We start from the raw sequence: 22122 nt of genomic DNA on the forward strand, positions 1-22122 counted from the left end.
CTCCCTCCCAGCCGCCTCACTGAGAGCTTCCTTGGCCCTGCCCTGCCCTGGCTGTGTCCTCCAGGCCGGTGGTGTCCACGGGGCCTTTGGAGGCTCTAGCCCGGCCTCTGTCACCTGAGCTACCCCTGACCACAAGCTCTGTACAGTTTCCTGATCTGAGAGGTGAAGGCTCCAGAATCGGTGGCAAAGAGGGTCTTTTTAAGTTCTGAATCTGTGATCCCCTCCTCTCTGCTGTTGGCCAACGGTGCCCTTATTCTCTCTCTGCTGTTTCTATAACGATCCCCTGATTCTCTGCTGTTTTCTAATGATCCCTTGATTTTCTTATATTTTCTAATGATCCTCTTATTCTCTGCTATTTTTTATAACAATCTCCTGATTCTCTGATGTTTTCTAATGATCCCTTGATTTTCTTGTATTTTCTAATGATCCTCTTATTCTCTGCTATTTTCTATAATAATCTCCTGATTCTCTGATGTTTTCTAATGATCCTCTTATTCTCTCTCTGCTGTTTTCTCTAAGGATCCCCTGATTCTCTGCTGTTTGCTAATGATCCCCTTATTCTCTGCTATTTTCTATAATGATTCTCTGATATTTTCTAATGATCCTCTTATTCCCTCTCTGCTGTTTTCTATAATGGATTCCCTTATTCACTGCTGTTTTCTCTAATGATCTCCTTATTCTCTGCTATTTTCTAATAGTCTCCTTATTCTCTCTCTGCTGTTTTCGGTAACAATCCCCTTCTCTGCTGTTTTCTAATGATCAGGTGTTCCCTATCTTCAGGAAAAAATGAATGGTGCTTCAAAGAGCCCTAGGACAGAAGCTAGAGCCATTTTATTTGCATTTACTTTTCTGTATCTTGGGGGGGAAGCAAACTTCTGAAGCTCACACCCAAGCAGGAGGCGAGCAGAAGGAAGAAACCTTAACCTCCTTTTCTTTTTCCCTGGAAGGTGACAGAAAGAGAGTTGAAATCCGGGGGTGCAAATACCCAGGTGACAGAAAAGAACAAGAAGGAATACATCGAGAGAATGGTGAAGTGGCGAGTGGAGCGGGGGGTTGTGCAGCAAACAGAGGCGCTCGTCCGTGGCTTCTATGAAGTAAGCTGCTGGTTACTTTTTCTCCTCTTCCTCCTCCTCTCATTCTTCTCCTTTTATTTCTTTTCCTCTTCCCCTTCTTCCTCTTCCTCTTTCTCCTCATCTTATTCTTCCTCATCCTTCTGTTCATCCTCTTCATCATCATCCTTCATCCTCTTTTTCTTCTTCTTCCTCTTCCTCCTCACCTTTTTCCTTCTAATTCTTCTTATCATCATGCTCCTCCTTTTCTTCTTATTTTCTTCCTCTTTTTCCTCTTACTCCTACTCCCTTCTCCTTCTCATCTTTTGCTTCATCCTCTTCCTCCTCATCCTTTCTCCTCATTCCTCTTTCCCCTCCTTTTCTTTTTTTCTCCCTCTTTTTCTTCTTCCTTCTACTCTCTTCTCATCTTTCGCTTCATCCTCCTTCTCCTCATCTTTACTTCTCTTTCTCTTCTTCCTCCTCCTTTTTTTTCCTGAAGGAGCATCCCCAGGAGCCCTTCTCCCAGACCTGGCTATGTCCTCTGCTGGGAGTCACTCAGGATGAGAGTCCAACTGCCAGGGATAAGCCAGAGAAGGACAAAAGCAAAGGGGCTGGGCTGCATGTCCCCAGGAAGTGAAAATGTATGCTGCCCTTTGTTTGTGTTTCAGGTCGTGGACTCAAGGCTCGTCTCTGTCTTTGATGCCAGGGAACTGGAGCTGGTCATCGCGGGCACCGCGGAGATCGACCTCAACGACTGGCGCAACAACACAGAGTACCGCGGAGGTGGGTGAGATGGCAGCACTGGGTGGGCACCCGAGCAGATCGTTAAACTGTGAGCGTCCAGAATTTACACCTGGGGCACAGATATCACAGGAGCGTGACTTAATGTTTTGTTGATGGTCTGGACTAAAGAGAGTGATGGAGGGAATGTGAATAAAGAGAGCTAATCTAAAGAGCAGATTGTTAATGCTTTTTTTTTTTCTTTTTTTGGAGAGCCACTTGTTAAACACTTACTTGCAAACGTCTGGCTGGCCTCTACAATGAGCTCTTCCTTTAGCACTTCCTTGTCCTAGTACTCCACAGGGAAGGAGGAATTAAATAACTATGGCCAAAGGAGGCATCTTGGGCGCAGAGAATTTGGCAGTTCGAACCCTAATGACTACTTAAGATGAACTTAGGCAGGTTCCCGACTTCCCCGTTTTGGACTGGTTTCCTCCTCTGCAGAATGAGGATTTGGACTAGTTAGCCAGGCAGCAGTGACTGGAGAATAGACTTGGAGTCAGGAAGTCCTGACTTCAAATCCAGCCCCAAATGGTTATTTGCTCTGTGACCCTATGTAAATCCCTCAAATCTTATCTCCCTCAATTCCCTCCACTGTAAAATGGGAATAATAATAACTAGCACCCACTTCCTAGGATGATGAGGATCAAATGAGATAAAAACCTGTAAAGCTCTACAAAACCCATGTAAATGCCAGTGACTGTTAATTTCTAAGACCCTTCCCTTAGAAGGGATAATCCTAGTTATCTAGATTATCCCTTCTGAGTAGATAATCCTAGTTGCCTGGGATTGCATGCAGGAACCTTCCCAGCTAGGAGGAGCTATATAAGAAGCACCTGCTGCATACATGTGCATTCATGCCTCTGAGGGCAAGGATTCTTTATTTTTAGCTATTAAAACCGTTTACAAGTTCTTTGAAAGCGTGATTGAAAGCACCATTGACCCCTGTGCATACTGGATAACTGGACAAACCCGTGGGCAGACCGTGGGGGCTGGTGGGGATCTTACGGGGACTTAGCAGGTTGGACCTTAGGTCGGAGAGATGGAGGTGGTCACGGTCCCTGACGTGTGCTCAGCCCAGAGCAAACTGCCTAGGACGTTTGTGGATTATGTCCTGGGCATCTTTGGCTACAAGACCTTACTTATGTGTGCTCTTTGTCAAACCCGGGGGTTCTCATTCTCTTCTCCTCCTCTCTCTTCTTTGTCTCTATCTCTGTTTCTCCTTCCTCTTTCTTTCTCTATGTTTTTCTCCATCTCATTGTCTCTCTCACTGTATTTGTCTTCAACCCTCCCAACTCCAGGCTACCACGACGGACATATTGTAATCAGATGGTTCTGGGCAGCAGTGGAGAGGTTCAACAATGAACAAAGGCTAAGATTACTTCAGTTCGTTACTGGAACCTCCAGTGTGCCCTACGAAGGCTTTGCTGCTCTCCGTGGGAGCAATGGACTCCGTCGCTTCTGTATAGAAAAATGGGGAAAGATAACCTCCCTCCCCAGGTACAAAGACACTTTCTAAGGACTAGGAAACCCAGGGAAAGAAAGGAGGGAGGGAGGGAGGAAGGAGAGAGGAAGGAAGGAAGGAAGGAAGGAAGGAAGGAAGGAAGGAAGGAAGGAAGGAAGGAAGGAAGGAAGGAAGGAAGGAAGGAAGGAAGGAAGGAAGGAAGGAAGGAAGGAAGGAAGGAAGGAAGGAAGGAAGGAAGAGAGGGAGGGAAGGAGGGAAGAGGGAGGGAAGGAGGGAAGAGGGAGGGAAGGAGGGAAGAAGGAGGAGAGGGAAGGAGGGAGGGAAGAAGGAGGAGAGGGAAGGAAGGAGGGAAAAGGAGGAGAGGGAGGAAGGGAGGAAGGAAGGAAGGGAGGGAGGGAGAGAGGGAGGGAGGAAGGGAGGGAGTACTACTGAATACCAGAATCTATGGTTATTTATCTTTGTCATTTCCTTGTACTCCCATTATTTCACTTGTGCATCAGTGGATATGGTCTCTCTGGTCTGCTTTGGAGGTGAGGTAGCTGTAACAGGGCAGATAACTCCCCTCTCCTACAAAGGCTGAGGGTTGAAGAAGCCCCCACATACCCAATAGATTTAGGGACTGTCTGAGATCAGGAAGATCAGGCGCTTAGAAGGATTTGGACCTTGTAGCTGAGGGTCTTCCTCTAGCTTGAGATGATTTAGCATCATAGGAAGCTATAAAGAGCAAAGGGAATTAATGTACAGTCTTAACAATGTCCAACTGGCAAGGGGTTAGCCATTTGTTGCCGCCAGAACAGAAATTGTGAGATTTCCTCTTTGGGTGTTGATCTCCCAGGGCTACGTTAGTGCAGATAACCAAGGGTTGACAATTGTGGCTTGTTTAGTCTAGAACTGGAACTTAGGTTGGGAATCTCTGTGGAAACTGGTAAGTTTTCTAAAATCCATCATATTAGAGAGGTAGGTGCCTGGGCACCTACAGCCAACTCTAATTGGTGTTGAGAGGTCTATAACTATTAACGAGCCATTGGGAGCTAAAAGTTAAAGAAACTGTTGTTTAGTCACTTCTCAGTTCCATCAGACTCTGAATTGTAATGTTCTCTCTAAAATGTAACGTTCTCTGGGAGCAGCCTTTGTTTCAGTTCAGGAATCACCACACGAGTAGCCAGGGGTTAAAGTTGAAGTCCAGATCCTTAAGTCTTGTCTCCTTCACTTGGCTAGTTTTCAGGAGGCTTCCAGAGTCTTGGTTTCAGTGGGGAAGCGAAGGAGGAGAGCCTGCCACCACCTCTCTGGTCTTCCCTCGTTCTCCCCCACTGAATCCTGGCTGAGGCTCTGTGAGCTTCTAGCTTATAAGCTCCACACTGAGTACAAAACAATCATTACATCACTAGGAAACCATTATTTGTTGTAGGATGAAATCAATGCTAAACTAGATTTAACCATTGTCTCCTCAATTCCACTCAGTACCTTGTTTCAAGTTCTGGCCCATAACATCTCCTTGTAGGATCAGATCAATCATACTGAACCACGCTAAATAAGATAATTATTGTCTCTATCAATTCCGCTGATTTAGTGCCTTATAAGAATCCTTTGTTTCAAGTTCAGAGTTCTGGCCCATAACACTTAATGACCCCACTTGGGGTTCTCTTGGCAGAGATCGGGAGTGGTGAGCCAATTCCTTTTCAACTCATTTGACAGATGAGGAAACTGAGGCAACCAGGGTCAAATGACTTTCTCAGGATCACACACAAACCTGTGTTTGAACTCAGGCCTTCCTGACTCTAAGCTCAGCATTCTATCCACTGTGTTATATAGCTGCCTGAAAGAAACAGTAAATACATAAATAAAAATTAAAATAAAGACATTTTTTAAAAATCCATGGCTAGAGCCATCAGAACAACACGGAACTTGTCAAAAAGCTTCATAGAGTTCTCCCTGAAAATGGCAAGTCTGCCCCAGCTTCTTCACTTGTACATCTGTGAATGCTTATGGGGTGTGCCCAGATAGGGAAGGCAGCAGAGGCTATTTAAAGGCTACAGAGTGAAGTCGCTGTCCAATTTAATTCCAGGCTCTATGTTTCTTTGCCTCAAACAAATAGAATCCTTTGATGCTTTTTCAAATGGAATAGCTTACTTAGATCTTCTGGCATGTGGCTACAGGGCTTATAAGCTACTTTTTAAATTTAACATTTTACTTTCTCCAATGACATGTCAAAACAAGTTTAATGTGTTGTTTTTTTTCTTCACATTTTGAGTTCCCAATTCTCTTCTTCCCTTCCTCCCCTCACATCAGGAAGTCAAGCAATTTAACATGAGTTATACATGTGCAATTATTCAAAACATATTTCCAAGTTAGTCGTGTTGTGAAAGAAAGCACAAGCAAAAAGAAAAGAAAAGAAACAGAAAAAAATAAAGAAAAAGTCTGCTTCGATCTGCATTCAGACTCCATCGGTTCTTTCTCTGGAGGCAGATGGTACTTTTCATTATAAAGCCTTCCAAACTATCACATAATTCAGAGCCAGGTATACAGTAGGTGCTTAATAAATACTTGTTGATTGATAGTACTTCTATTCATAATGGTTGTTTTGGAGTCAGAGAAAAGATAGTTTCTATGACACATCGTTTTTGTCTTTGAGTGATTTTTTAAAATCCCTTTTGAAGATTCCATGGAAGTTTTTCTTCTTTTTCTATTTCTGTTGTTTCTTTGGAGATTCCAGAAGCACTCACTCTTATACACCAGGAAAATGGTCTCGCCACATTCCCAAGAAGTCCCATGTCTAGGTACTTTTGAAAATTACTTAGCACAATGTTTGGCACATAGTAGGTGCTTACAAAAACACCTGTTGAGGCTGTGGTCCACTAAGACTCCCAAACTTCTTTTACGTGAACTGTGTCAAGTGACAGAAATTCTGTTCCATAGTTGTACAGTTGATTTTTAAAAATTTAAATGTAGGTTTTTCTGTTGATTACTACTACAGGGAGATTAGTCGCTGATTGGCTAGGAGATCTCAAGGCCTAAGAGTGAATGGTGCCTCCGACATCTACAAGCTGTAGGACACTGGGGGAGGCAAAGGTTCCTCTTCCTGACTCAGTTTTCTCACGCATACAATGGAAGGGGGGAAGGTGATAACCTTTGTGGTCTGGAAGGCCAACCAGCTCTAACAGGATCCTAGAACCCGATGAGATCATCTTTGGGGATTCCAATTCTGGCCCTTGCATTTGTTTGTATTTTTTAGAAACAATAGCGTGAAGCTCTCAGGTGAATGCTTCAGGTTTCCTCCTTAGACTTGTTGTCTCAGCCTCCAATCCTTGCCAAAGAAAGGCATAATAAGAATTATTTGTATTTGCAGCGTATTTTAGGGACATAACAGAATCAAAACTAGTCAGGTCTTTGTGCTAAATTTTCTACAAAAAAATAAATAAATAAATCACTGTGGGGCAGTGGGTGCAGTGGATAGAGTGCTGGCCCGGAAGTCAAGAGGACCTAAATTCAAATCCCACCTCAGACACTTAATACTTCCTGTGTGATCCTGGGCAAGTCACTTAACCTCAATTGCCTCAGCAAAAAATAAACAGATAGAAAGAAAGAGAAAAAAAAAGAAAGAAAGAACAGTGAATGAATGAATGAATAAATCCATCGATCACTGAGAGGAATAAAGTGCGGATCATCTCTTTCCCTGCCCACTTCTGCATCTTACTGTGACAGACTGGGCTGCTGGGTGTGGAAGAGTATGGCCCTAAAGAATCGGTCTCCTCAGCCTTGACTTGAGGGACCCCCAAGCCGGTTTGTCTGGGAAAGCAAACCTCCCCCTGATTCCTCGTTTCCTTCCTTTCCCGTTCAGGGCGCACACGTGTTTCAACCGCTTGGATCTCCCGCCCTACCCCTCCTACTCCATGTTGTACGAGAAGCTCCTGACAGCCGTGGAGGAGACAAGCACCTTCGGGCTGGAGTGAGGAGAGGGGGCGCATCCGTGTGGCCCGCCCGGCCGCCAGCGCCCCCTTCCTCCCCTTCCCATAATCTGGGCACTCCGAATCGGATCGACAACAGCTGTGCATGAAGAACTAGCTGCCTTCTCCTCCGAGTCACCTCCAGGCTTCCCCCCTCCAGGTTCTCAGTGGCCTGCTAGCTCGTATGCAATATCCCCTCGAAGCCCATCAGGTCCGTGTGTCTCTGCATACCTCTATTACTAACGACGAAATGCGAATGCAAGTTATGCTACACTCGACCAAATGTTAACCAATGTTTACTTCTGTCCGGACTGACTGGAGACGAAACTCCCCTGGAGCATCCCCGGGGTGCCTGGCCCTCCTGCCGGAGCCGCCGTCATCCCGGTGCCTCCTCCCCGGAGCCTGCCCGGCTTCTTTCCCCCTTCTTCCTTTCCCTCCCATGTACCCATCCCTCCAAGGGACAGCTTGGCAAAACTGACATTTTTATACATTGAACTCCCACCCACCTGTGTGACGTCCATCCCCTCCACTGGAACTGACCCAAACACATGGTGCAAATAAGACATTTTCAAACCGACCACAAATGTTGTGGGATGCAATGCAAAGCAGCCCCGTGGCGGGGATGCCATGGTGACCAACAGGAGCTGCCCTTCCCCACCAGGAGGGGGAGCTGGAGAGGGAGGGCAGCGGGGATGCCGGCCACGTGAAAAGCACAAGAGTGCACATGCCCAGAGAGGAGATCCCACCTGCAGCAGAAAGGACCCCGTCCCAAGGGCTGGCGAGATACGACCGCAGAATGGGAAGGCGGACATTTCACTCTTGTTTTCGTCCCTTCGGGTCCTGTCGACTGGTTTCTCGATCGTCCAGGGTTAGCGCTTCTTCCAAATTGAACAGTGTCTAGACAATCCCATCGTTTCCTCAATAGTGTGTATCACTTCTCTAACAGGGCTAACTTTTCTATGTTTTGTTTTGTTTGTTTGGGGGGTTGGGGGTAGGGGTTTTCTCATCAAGTGCAAATCTGCGGCCCCTCAGAGGTGAGTCTCCCAAGGAGCAGATCTGGGGAGCAGGGAAGCAAAAATGGGGAGACCGGTGCTGCCATTTAGGTATCGAGGGTAGCGCAGCCCCTCTTCTGAGTTAGCGTTGGTTGTGGTGCCCCTGGAGTGAAATTTTGCTGTCTCCGTGGCACGTGAAGTTGTACCAAAATGAAGAGCCAGTTCCTTTCAACATTTCATCCACAGAATTCAGGAAAGTCGATGTTCAGAAAATCACTGGGAAGGTCCAAAGTGAGCCGATTCTGACAACAGGGATTTCTGGGCAGTGGGTGGTTCGGAAAGTTTCCCACGAACCAGGCTAGAGTGGTTGTTTACAAGTCCCCTTGACTCCATAACTCCTGAAATGTGTCATAAATGAAAGTGTTTCCCTTCCCTGGAAAGAGGGGCAATTGGCCATCCCGCCAACCTGTCAAAATGTCAAATTGTTTTCTCACCTTAACTCCCATTTTCTAACCCACAAAAACAAATAAGACACAAAAAAAATCCCTTGAAGTCAAGCAAAGATATATATATATATATATGAACCTGGCTACCATCAAGTCTACCTATTCTGTGATATCCCTTGGGGCTCCTTTTCAAGTTCATGAGGAGCTTTGAGGATGACAATTTGATGGGATTTCCCCACAATTCCCAGCCTATTTCACTGCCCTATTGGCATTTTCCAATCAGAATGTATACATTTTAGAAAACTTCATTTGTCTAAATTGGATGCATTTATAGAAGAAAATTTGAGCTATATGAGGATTTCAGGAAGTGCGGAATTTCAGACACCATGTACTTCAGCATCTGAACAGTCGCAAACAAGCCCAGAAGGGTTTCTAAACACCTAGTTTTGCTTTGATTAAATCAGAACTGAGCTAACTAGGCCACTGTATGGATGTTCTGGGGTTCAAGCTGTCTCACTGGAGGGCACTGTCTGGGTGCAGGGAAACACCACGATGGACATTTGCAAACCTTAGCAACAATCAGAATCCATTCATCCACAAATCTGTTTGTGCTAGGCCCCAGAGGAATACACATCTGTCCAAGACCATATGTGCCCTTCAGAACCCTACAGTCTCAACAAGGTACCAAAATTGATGTGTCATGAGCCTTGCCCTCCCTATGGAGAGAGGTATGTGCTGGGCAGACCTTGAGCACTAATGTGCTTCAGCCCGTGGGTCTTTCCTTTCATCTGGGTGTGAACCACTCTATGGCCTCCCAAGCCGAGACCACATGACACAGAAAGCAAGTGTGGCTTTCATTAATCTGACTGGCAGCTTCTCCACTGAGGAAGACATTCCTTCTATCTAGGATCATAGATTCAGAGCTAGAAGGGACCTGAAGGGACACTTAGTGCCACATTTTTCAGGTAGGAAAACTGGAGCCCAGATAGCTTGTGACTTACCTGAGATCACTTAGCTGACAGACATGAGATTTGAACCCACAGCTTCCAACTACTGCTTGGTGTGGATAGCCTAAGTGACTCAGGGAATGCCCCCAACATCCTCCCCTCCGATGTGAAGAGGATGCTCAAGAAAATACTTTGAAGAGAGAAAATACTTTGCTCTTCCCCAAGGACATTTGTTTAGCCAACAATAGAATCGTGGGGCTAGAAGGAGAAAAAAATCAAGTCTAGGGGAGAGGACTCCCCCTAAATGGAATTGTTTGCCATTCCTTTTATCCCAGGAAGCAACAAGATTAGATGTCTTTAATCAAAATGGAGAGCAATGCCCAACAGATTGGTCTCAGTTTGGCCAAAGACCCTAAGCTTCTAGATTTAAATCGAGGAAAGAACTTAAAGGTATTCTGGTTCAGTGCCCTCACTTTACAGATGGGGAAAGAAAACAGGATGGGGAAAGAGAACAGGATCAGGCCCTCCCAAGACCACTCTGGGAGACTAGAATCACAGTCTAAGTCCCCTCCCTCCAATGCTCTCTCCAGCATTAACAAACCATCTCCCCCCCCTCTCCTTAGTAAAGAGAAGGGGAAAAGAATTAAAAAAGGAAAAAAATAAATGAAAACTACCCTTTCCCACCTTGATACCAGGGATTTATTTTAATTTGTATTTTATCATTTATTTGAAATGTGTGCAACCGAAGGAAACCTAGGATTTGTGTTGTCTGATCTCCTCTTCCAGCCAGGGCTGGGACCAGCCAAACAACATCCCAAATGGAACCAAAGGCATCTAGGAATTCTGGCTCTCCCATGGGGCTCCTCCCTCCTTTCCCTTTCCTCACAGTCTCAGGGACGAGATGCAAACCCAGCTAGTTATTGAGGGTGCCTCCTTGCCCAGGTCAGCCTCAGCCAAGGGGCCCTGACCAAAGCATTCCCTCATTCATCTAAGTTAAAAAGCCCACTTTGGGGGAGGGAAGGAAGGGAGAGCTGTGTCCGTTTCTTCCCAGTCCAGCTACCCCAAAGTTAACTATGCTAGAACTGAACCCAGACCAAGAAAAAAGACCCTTTTCTTTTCTTGATTTTCTTCAGTATTTAATATACTTGTCTCACTAAAATCAAGCCCCAATTTAAATGATTTTGCAATATTAATATGGAGGGTTCAAAGTCATGTTCAGGATGTCTCTCTTCAAAGGCTTTCCCCTCTCTCCTCCTAATACTTCTTTTAAAGATTGGTAAGGAATTCTGATCTGCCCTGGCCATATGTCCTAAGAGACAGGCTTTGAGACCCAGGTTACCACATAAATATTAATATAAATTAGGGATCAAGTAAGCATCGCAGAAAGCAGAGAGAGGAGATGTCCTGGCCAAGCTGGAGAATGATTTCTGAAAGATTGAGAACAATCAACTCCAACTTGTCTTTAGCAAATGAGTGCGAATAGTGACAAGGACATGAGAGTCTAGAGTCAAAAGAGCCTCGTTCAAATTCCAGCTTTGCTCTTTGAGACTTCTATGACCTTTGGCAAGGCAATCACTCTCCAGGACTCAGTTTTCTCATCTGTAAAACACAAGACATTGAACAAAACCATAACAGAGAATTCTTCTAAATCAGTGAGTTTGCAAAGTCATCCTTTGTCCTGAATATTCTGACTCATTTCATGGGTTGGATTTTATTGGGGGATGATCAGAGACTGATAGACATGCAGAACTGAATTATATTTTTACAGATTCAAAATAGCTAAAATAAAAAAGTCTTGGTCATTTTTTCCAGTGTAAACCTTCACCTTCTCCCTGCAACTCATCGATTACCCAGTCACCATTTCCAGGCAAGAGAAAACACTTTCAGAGGAAAACAGATCTTTCTATAACAAATATATTCCTTGATTTGGCAGTTTCCAATCTCGGAGCTTTTGAGATTGTTTGCAATACTGTGTCAGAAAAATCTGAGATCGATTTTCCAGTCCTCATAAGGTCCTAAAGAGAAATTGTTATTTTCTTGTTAGTAAGTACTGTAGTCCATTTGTTTCCATAGAAAAATAGATGCGTGTAGATAGTGTATAGGTAGACTAGCTAGTGTGCTGTTAGCCTAATTCCCTGCAGCTTCCAATTTACCTAAAGAAATATCGACTCTGGTTTTGTTAAAAAAAATAAAATAAAAATTAAAAAACAAAAACAAAAGAAAAGAAAGGAAAAGAGAAAAGGAAAAAAAAAAGACTTCCTACTAGTCAATGGCAGGAAAGGTCCTCATTCTGGGGCTGATTTTGCTGATACTCAGGCTTTGCCTTCTATTCACTCATATCACCGTAAAGGAATGTCAATAAAACTTTTGTTATGGCACTCGGTGTCGACTCCTAATTGTGACAAAGGCTTCCAACATGGTGGCCTCTGGGAAGTTTGGATGAATGCACGAGGGCCCCATGGGTTGATGGGGACTTTTTCCAAAGCTGGTAAGTGGGTTCATTGCTTCAGTTACATCCTCCTCATGCATGCCAGAAAAAGATGGAACCAACTCACCTGCAAATAGGGACTATTTCCTCATTTCTCCTTTGATGGCACATTGGGGATAAGAATCTACCTTGTCTCCACACTCGCTCACCCTGGTATTCATGCCCACCTATGCTGACTGAATTACCCTCCCCCGCCCCCCGCTTGCATCAGTGGTTGGCAAGATAGGGCTGGACAGGGGGTACACAGAGGCCAACTTGTTGCTAATAGAACATAAGAGGACAAAACGGTCCTTATTTTATCACCATCTTCATGTCTGCTTTTCAGTCGGTCTGGGGTTCTCTGTCAAGTGGGAAGGCGAGGTGAAGTCTCTGCTCCAAGAAATCAGGGAAATCCTGATGTTGCAGAAATACAGAATATGTTTACTATTTCCTGGGAACCATCAGCTTTTCTAGTATCCCAGAACTGGGGCAAGGAGGGGGATGTGGAGAGGAAAAAGCACCGAGAGATGCTTTCTTAGCAGAGTCCTCAGCCCCCAAAGATGTTCATCTCAAAGTAATCCTGGAGCATTGACGGACCTGGACGGACATTTGGACGAGATCCCAGAAGTGCCAAATCTGAGGATGTCACATAATGCCTCATCCAAGAAAAGCCTCCGATGTGAACTTGGGCAGACATGCTGTTCTATGGAATTGCTTTAAAATGTAGATCTGTAGGTTTGAAAGGGTCTCAAAAAGGCCTGAGACCTTTAGCTGCCCCAGGGGAGGGCCAGAGGCCAGACACGGAGGAGACACTGAGGGCCAACCTCCAGAATTGTTAGTCATGCATGCAATTAGTGGAGACTCAGTCCCAGTTCTTCCACCAACACATGTGGGATCTGTCACAAGTCACTTCCTGTCTCTGAGCATCCATTTCCTCATGTGTGAAAGAAAGCTTGGAGGAAACTATATCTCAGGACCTTCCAGAACTGCCTTTCTTTTCCACTGTCTGTCCTACAGGTGGAAGTCCAGGCCGTAATCAATCCCACTCTCTCTCTGGGTGGGACCTTAGTCCAAGCTTGGGCTGCATTTCTAATTTCTTCATTTCCAGGTCATGGTAGACCTACAGCGGCTTAATCACAAAGACACAGGGCTCAGGGACTGGCAGGAACATTCTAGGTACATGGATGGGCGATTATATGGACCAGGTAAGGAAAACTTTGGGAGCATATTTGGGTTTAGGTCATTTCCCACCACCACCAACAACAACCCCCCCAAAAAAAATGAAGTGGTAGAAAGGGAAATCTTCATTAATTGCATGATTATAAAGGTTGGAGGCTGGCCCCTCAGTGCCTCAGCTGTGTCTGGCCTCTGGCCTTCTCCTTGGGTTGCTAACAATCTCAGGCAGAAACTATCGATCTATATTTTAGAGTAGTTCCTACATAGCCTGCATGGCTGCAGCTAGATAATTTGATCAGGGAAAGAGAGAGAACCATGGAGAATTACAAAATTTCAAGCTGGTCTGCCTGAAAGGATTCCCTCAGAGGTCCTCCAGTCTCTGCTTGGAGATCTCCAGTGAAGGAGAAACTGTCCACTCCCTTCAGAGTCAATCCCTTCCTCTTTGGAGCAGCTCCATTGTACAAAGCTTTTCCTGAATTAAAGCTCATTTGCCCCCTCACAACATTAATCTATTTATCCCAAATCTGTGCTCTAGGGCTGAGAAAAACAGATCCAATCTCTGTTCCATGACAGCCCTTCAAAGACTGGACCCTTCTAATCCCCTCAGTCCCCAAGTGCTCTCTCTTCTATTCAACAGCTCTATCAATCATTCAAAGTTCCTTCATACACTCTAGGACTTTCTGAGATCAGTGAGCTACTGAGGCTCTAAAATGTATTTGTGGTTGTTCCTAGGACTTTGCTTATTTCAAATATTTTGATAACTGTATTTTAATATAACTGGTTTTATTTTATACATTGAAAAACCTGATTCTAGATGGGAGAAAAGCCAGGAAGTTGCCTGAGCTCTATCCAGTTTCTCTCAGAAACACTAAATCAAGCCTCTAAGCCAATTCCTGAGTGAAAGAACCCTCATAAAAGACAGAATGAATCCATTTCCCAGTTTAAGATAACTTAGAATTTCAGGAAAGGTTTGTCTCACTTGGGTAAAAGCAACATTCACTCAAGCACAGACACAAGTAATCTAGCTGGAGGCTCTTAGTCACGGCATAGACCAGCAGTGGAGGCCCCTGGGTCCTGGCTCAGCATCTGTGAGATCTCCAGCCCCAGTGTAGAAGGCAAACTTTGAGCCCCACAATCCTGATACAAGTGTGACTAGGCTATACCAACCTAATGCAGTGGGGAAACTGCTAGCATCTTAAACCCTGGAGCTGAGAAGCTCCTGTTTTCCTGCAAGAGAAGCTTGAAACTGTGTCCCCTGTGCCCCAGGAACAAAGGTCAACTTTAAGAAATGAGCCCCCAAAACCCCAAAAGATCCCAGACCATAGAAAGCTACTGTGGTAACAAGATTAGAGCACAAATTCAGGAAGAGGGCAACAATGGCAAAATGTCTATACATGAAACCTCAAAGGGGAATATGAATTGATTTCAAGCTCCAAATTTTGTCTTAGAAGAGCTCAAAAAGGATTTTTAAATATTAAGAAAGATAAAAGAAAATTGGGAAAAGAAAATTGAGTCATTCAGGAGAATTATGAAAAAAGTCAACAGCTTGGGAAAGCAAGCACAATAATTGGCTGAAGAAAACAACAACTAAAAATTTAGAGGAGGGGGAACTACACTGAAGGAAAAAACTCCTTTAAAAGTGGAATTGACTGGATAGAAAAGGAGGTTTAAAAAAAACTAACCCCCAAAAATAATCAATTAAAAGTTAGAATTAGACATGAGGGACAACTCAGTGTCCATAAGACACTGAGAATCATTCACCCAAAATTTTAAGAAATAAAAAAATTAGAAGAAAATGCAAAATACTTCATTGGAAAAACAACCAACCAGGTAAATAAATCCAGGAGAAAGAATTTAAAAATTATTAGACTACCTGAAAGTCATGATTAAAAAACAAACAAACAAACAAACAGCTTGGACAAGATCTTTCAAGAAATCATCAAGAAAACTACCCTGATTTCCTAGGACCGGAGGGTAAAATAATAATTGAAAGAATCCACCAATAACCTCCTAAAAGAAATCCCAAAATGAAAATTCCAAAGGATATTGTGACTAAATTCTAGAATTATCAAGTCAGGGAAAAAATACTGCAAACAAACAGAAAAAAAAAAAAAAACAGTTCAGATATCAAGGAGCAGTGAGGATTATCAATGAGCCACAGCAGTTTCTACATTAAAGAATCAGAGGAATATAATATTCTGGAAGATAAAGAAGCTTATACTGAATCAACTACTGAAAATTTTTGAGCATAATCTTTCAGGAGAAAAGATGGAAATTCAATGAAATAGGGGACTTTCAATAATTTCTGATGAAAAGACTAGAGCTGAACAGAAAATTAAATCTTCAAATACAAGATTCAAGAGAAGTATCAAAAGATAAACAAAAGAAAAAAAATGTTATTTAAAGGTTAAACTGTTTACATCTCTACTGAGAAAATGATATTTGTAACTCTTGAGAATTATATCTCTATTAGGGATTATTTAGAGGGTGTGAATGTAAATTGGCTTTTACGAGGTGATAGAAAAAGGAAGTGGAAAAAGGATTAAATTAGGAGAAAAAAAAAAGGGAAGAAGAAAATGGGGTAAATTAGATTGCATGAAGAGACATAAAAGACCTAGTAAGTACAGTAGAGGGAAAGAAAGGAGTGGGATGAGCATTGTTTGAACCTTAATCTCATTGGATTTGACTCAAAGAGGGAATAATATATACTCTAAATTGAGTATAAGAACTTACCCTATAGGGAGCTGGGAGGGGAAAGGAGAAAAAAGGGAAGAAAGGAAATTGATGGAAGGGAGAGAAGAGATCATAAAAGAGGGGGAAAGACCCCTATGTGCACAGCTCTTTTTATAGTGGCAAGGAATTGGAAATTGAGAGGATGTCTATCAATTTAGGAATGACTAAATAAGTTATAGTACATGAAAGTAACAGAATATTGTTCTATAAAAATGATGAACAGGCTGATTTCAGAAAAGCCTGGAAAGATTGACATGAACTGATGCTGAATGAAGAGAGCAGAGTCAGGAGATCACTGTACACAGTCAGAGAAAGATTATATATGAAGATCAGCTATGTAGACTTGGCTCTTCTCAACAATGTGGTGATCCAAGACAATTCCAATAGACGTGGGATGGAAAATGTCATCCATATCCAGAGAGAGAACTATGGAGCTTGAATGCTGATCAAAATATACTATTTTGATCTTTTTTTTTCTTTTTGTTCGATCCTGAGTTAGACCCATCTGAGAAAAAAAAAAACAGATTGCTACAATCCATAAAAAGATCATGAAAATGCTAAAAGACTGATCAGAAGAAGGCATATTGGTTGAAAGCTATTTGGCAGGGAATGCTAGGAAAACAGGGCCCTTTCCCCATCCCATTTGATAATCAGTTTGGTTTAACTGAGAGGGGTAGCTTCTGCCACATATAATTAATTCATCCCCTAAAAGCTATTAATTGCTACTGATCCAGAAAAGCTGATGAGGTGGAGCGACCCACTTGTAGAAGCAGCAGCTTCCAAATAATGTTTGGTCTTGGATGTAATTCTCTTAAGTGATAATATGACCTCAGCAACAGCTGGAGAACAGGTTTTCTTTCCCCCTGGGATGATGGTAGTAAGGGCTACCACTTCCTAAGTGAAAAAGGGATTTAAGCAACCCAGCTCATGCAAGGAGCCTCTGGCTGCTTTTGCCTCTTGTATGTTTGGTACTTTAGCATATGTATGTTTATTTCATTTAGTATTATATTCATTTAGTATGAATGTTGAAAGACATAGAGAAATCATAAAGTTGACATTTCCCACTGGCAGGGAAGCAGTAGGTAAAGTTCCCTAGACGGGCAGTGGCTGATATCAGAGAGGGTTATGGAATTATCGGACTGTGCAAACACTTCCAAAAAACAAAGCTGATCCAGGTAGGTTACTAGTACAATAGAACAATGTTAAGTGAAGAAACAAAATGTGGAATGACTTGCCAATGAGCGGAATAATCAAAGTCTTAATGAGACTTATCTCACATTCTTCCAGCAAGTGACTAGAAGTCACTACTAAACTCTGAATCATTCTGTAATGATCCTCCTTTGCACTGCATTCCCTTTTCCATGGGAGAATACAAACTTATTCCATTCATTATTCATGTTTATATCTGGGGTACATTTTTAATTTATCCACTTTTAAGAAACCTCGTGGCTTCTTAAAACCACAAGGAAGATTATATTGAAGACTTGTGGTTCTTACACAGCTTTAAACTAAAACTTAATTGGGAGAGAGAGAAAAGCCACCCACATACACCCACAAGCCAGAAAGCTTAAGGAGAAATGGGTATGACACAGGAAGAATATCAGGGTAGAAACCTATTAATTTACTGGAGACGACGTTCAAGAAGGAGACAGTAATAATGCTTATGGCCTCAGTCTTTATGCAATGAATGCCCAAAGTATGAATGAAATATCTGAGGGAACAAGAGATGCCAAAATAGGGAAATAAATACAACTCGAGATGATTGTGGAGATTTGGTGGAACGTGACTCATACCTAAAAAAATGACAACGGATGGAAATACTTTATTCAAAAGAAACAATTGGAGATCAAAGAAAACCGGGGAGTCAAAAGGTATATTGAAAAGATATATTCCTATGAGGAACTCCAGAAATCAAGGAGCAGGGAAGCTCATCAGTAGTAGTCGGTGGCAGCTTAACAGCGTTGCCACCAGTGATGGCGGGCCCCTTCTCCACAAGCCCTGTAGTGTAGCCCTCAATGGTGACCAAGCTAGAGGTGGGTCTGATAGAAAAGGAGAAGAGGGAGAGCAATTAATAAATCAATAGCATGTACCATGTGCGATCACAGAGCCACCAAAGCCACATTTCCATGGCCCAGCTGACCCTGTGAAAGCACTGTTACCTTCAGAATGCATCACAAGCATCTCCACTGTTAGTCTGGAGCTTTTTGGGTGAAGTAGGAAGAGGGGTCCCCTGCTAAGAAAGACAAGGGAGAGGGTGGGACACCTTGAAAGAGATGATACGGAAGAATGCTTTGAGATACATCCTAAAGCAGCAACTAAGGAAGAATAAATGATTGCTGAGCAGCAGTGAGTTGAGTCCAGATCAGTGTGTAGCAGATCCAGTCGCAAATTCAGGGGATTTTGTCCAGCTGCCTTCAGTATCGTGTTGAGCAAGGCAGAAGCAGCCACATGCTATGAGAATTGGGAATCTAGGGTAGAAGACAGGCTTGAGTCACCTCAGTGAATGACAATGTCAAGGCCACCGGGAGCAACACAGGACTAAAACAGGGGAGATGTGCTGGCAAAGTGGGCAGGGACCACGTGAGTGAAAGTCACAGAGAGCATGGACAGCCCAGGCAAGGCCAAGGGAGAGATGGAAGGAGATATGTGCCTTCAAAAGGGTCAAGTAGGACTGCTGCAGGAGAGTATGAGCACCGTGGCGTGGAGTCAGAGGGTTCTGAGAAAAATGACGGTTGTTCCCTTCCCCTCCACTGCCCCAACCCCATTCTCTTATGTTGTCTTTTGCTTTTGTTCTTTTTCTTTTTGTATATAAATTGCTTGAGAACAGAACTGTTTCACTGTTCATTTACATAAATGCATATATATAATGAAACAACATATATGTTTGTGTGTGTGTGTGTGTGTGTGTGTGTGTGTATGAACACGCAGGGATGGATTGGAGGCCAAGCTTTCTAAGAAAAAAATCCTGTCCAGGTGCAGATTGAAATCTTCAGTGATAAGGGGGAGTTGGATGGAGAAGAAGCCCATAGAACCAGTGCTGAATTACTAGTAAGAGGACGGACAGTGTTCTGGGGGCACATAGCACTGACATCGACATGAGCTGATCTAAATGGCTGGAATGAGCCTCCAAAGAGGAAGAGGGGCTCCCAGGGGAAGAGGAAGAAAGAGGGGGCTCAGAGACCCCAGGAGTTCCCAAATTGATCCGCAGCCTAACCGCTGACCTCAGTGATTTATTGAACATTAAGCGTTGAGTCAGGTTCTTGGAGAGAAAAAATAGCTCCCAGACCCAGCATGCCCCTGACCTGAGCCAGGCTTCACGAGGCAACCTTAGGGAAATTCGGGTTTTATTTTTGGGGGGAGGTGTGTTGGGGGTGCTACATCTTTATGCAATAGACTAAAATTCAACTTCTTTGAGTGGGGGGGTGGTTGTGTGTGTGTGCCTGCCTTGTCTCCCCAGTTTGGGCTCCCAACGTGGCACCCTTAGAACTCCACAGGGAACAGAAAGCTCTTGCCAGGGGTTGATTGGTTAATTATCCTCTAGCCGTCTAAATGGTAAATGGGGGAGTCAGACGTTATAAAGTAATTACATGTCTAGAACTAGCACTACACAGATAAAAACTAGGCTGTCTTTCTAAATTGGTGGCAAGCTACAAAGTGGAAGTGAAGATGAAAGCACTGGCTGCCCTGAGAAATAGCAGCTTTGCCTCCGTCCTCCCTGGGGTAGACGGTGGGGGGAGGAGCCGGTCCCCGTCATCTGAGAGGGCCTGGATAGGCGGCGGCTCCCCCACAACCGCTCCATCAGTGGCCTGAAGAAAAGGGCTTCTTGTCCTTCGCCAGTCCCCCAGCAGAGGCCTGTGAGGGGATAATGGAGGGGGAGCTGGAGGAACTCGAGGTTTGCCAGAGGAAAGAACAAAGCGGAGAGGTTCAGTGGTTGGGCCAAAGTCTCACGGGAAGGAGAGGGCCAGAGCGCCAGGACTCAGTGGACATGGGACTGTTCCATTTTCGCTCCTCCTCTCCCCCACATCCCTGCTCCAGGGCTCGCGTGGACCTCTGCTCCCCCGTCTGTGAAAGGAGGGCAGTGGGCTAGTGGACATCCGGGATCCCGCTGATGCCTTCTGGCCTAGATCCCATGATCCTTTGGGGCGGGTTTTACAAGTGGGCAGCAGCGCCCAGCAGAATTGCCGTGAGAACCCTCGCTTTGGCCCTGGCTGTCTCCTGTTTGAAATCCCCCCTGCAAATGTTACCGGGAATTACATTTTTAAAGCAAGCTAAACCCCCCTGGCAAGAGGTCCTGGGAACAAATGGCTTCGGGGTTCCCTGGGGGGCTTAGAGTGACTGAAAGCCTGCAGTGAAACTGCTCGGTTGAGTTAATTGAGCGCGTGCTTTCCTAACAAGGTGAGCCGCGCTGGGAGGGACCTGTCCAGATGCGTGTCTCCCGGCGGGGAAGAGCAGCGAGGTTGGGCTGCCGCGGGGTCTGATTTCCAGGAGAGGAATACGGGGACCAGAACCATCCCCGTGGCCGCGAGAATCCCCAGGGAGGGTTCCCAAACTGCTCGAGCTCCCAGCCTGAAGCAGGTGACTGCACAGGCTGCCACGTGAGAAAGGGGAAAAGACTCGGGAAGGGATGCTCCTCCCCTCTGCCCAAGCACGTCGAGCCCCCACACTAGCGCTCCCCCTCCCCCCCTGTTGCTGCGCTCCCGGAGCCGATGCTGTTATGACCAAGTCAACAGGCTTAAGGGCCTTTTCTGGGCTCGGCTGCTCCGTCAAAGGGGCACGTGGCGGGTCTCAGGAGAGCTGGGAAATGGGGGGATGGCACAGAGCCCGGGGGCCGCTCCCTGCCCACCAGCTCCTCCATTTACCCGCTTTTTCCTGGGAATGGAGGCCATGGGGGCGAGGAGGACCTGGCCTTGTTGGGGGCAGCTTCGCTCCATTCAATGGGCCGTTCTAAGAGAACATTCTGGCCACTGTTCTGCTCACCTGGCGCTTTCCCGGCGGGACCTCGGGCCTCCTGCGGCCGCTCTCCTTCCCGGCTCCGGCCCTTTCCCTGCATGTCTCCCGTTTCCGTCCCTCCCTGCCCCCCCCCCCAGTTTCCAGATTCTTGCCCCAGTCCCTCACGTGCTTCTCCTGGAAGGGTCGGGAAGTGCCCACCGGCCCCAGACTTGGTTGGTGTCCCATTGCTGGGTCCCGCCCCCCATCCTCAGCCTGATTTGGGGCACTGACAGGGGGGAGGGGGAGAGGAGAGGGGATCAGGCCAGCCCCCTGCACCCCTCCGGAGGGGAAACGGCCCCACGTACTCCTGGGGGCGGGGAGTTAAGTACTCGGCCAGGCTTCCTCACTGGGGGGAGGGGGGCCTGGGTCTGCCTGCGGTGCCGGAGAACAGCATCCTCCGCCCCACGCCGCGGGACCCCCCCCATCCAGAAACAGCCTCCAAGTCCTGCTCTCTGTGCCCCCTCCTGGCCCGGCCACACCAGGCTTGTCCCTGCCCCAGTTTGGGCCCGGGATGCGGCTCTGAGGCCCCGCCTGTGATGTCAGAGGTCACTGGACAACTGGACGGTCCGTCGGCCACGCCCGTGGGACGGCCAGGGCCCTCTGGTGTAACTGAAGCCTCCTCCCGGCTTCTCCACTGCTTCAAATGACCCACATGGCCCTGCGAGCCCGCCCCCAGCATCACGTGCCACTTGCCTTCCAGAACCCTCTCTGGCCTTCCTCAAACCTCGTGCCCGAGGGACACATGAATTCTGCACAGCCCACGGGTATCCATGGCCACGCTAGATTCTGCACTACTCTACGGGCATCCCATGGTCAAAATGGCCTCCACATTACGGGCATCCCATGGTCAAAATGGCCTTCACACTACGGGCATCCCATGGTCAAAATGGCCTCCGCCCTACTCTACGGGCATCCCATGGTCAAAATGGCCTCCGCCCTACTCTACGGGCATCCCATGGTCAAAATGGCCTCCGCCCTACTCTACGGGCATCCCATGGTCAAAATGGCCTCCGCACTACTCTACGGGCAACCCATGGTCAAAATGGCCTCCACACTACGGGCATCCCATGGTCAAAATGGCCTCCGCCCTACTCTACGGGCATCCCATGGTCAAAATGGCCTCCGCACTACTCT

General features: G+C 45.7%; 1 protein-coding gene across 1 annotated transcript in view; it reads left to right on the forward strand.

The window, feature by feature from the left end:
- The window catches only part of HECW1 (HECT, C2 and WW domain containing E3 ubiquitin protein ligase 1), a 234034-nt gene extending 222033 nt beyond the window's left edge, over window positions 1-12001 (forward strand). The window contains 4 exon segments of the mRNA XM_074284517.1: window positions 948-1094; window positions 1718-1832; window positions 3131-3329; window positions 7133-12001. Of these exon segments, the coding sequence (XP_074140618.1) occupies window positions 948-1094; window positions 1718-1832; window positions 3131-3329; window positions 7133-7244 (573 nt within the window). The 3' untranslated portion in view covers window positions 7245-12001.
- Window positions 12002-22122: the final 10121 nt, after the last annotated feature.

This window comes from Sminthopsis crassicaudata, chromosome 1, assembly GCF_048593235.1.
Source record: "Sminthopsis crassicaudata isolate SCR6 chromosome 1, ASM4859323v1, whole genome shotgun sequence".
Lineage (NCBI taxonomy): Eukaryota > Metazoa > Chordata > Mammalia > Dasyuromorphia > Dasyuridae > Sminthopsis > Sminthopsis crassicaudata.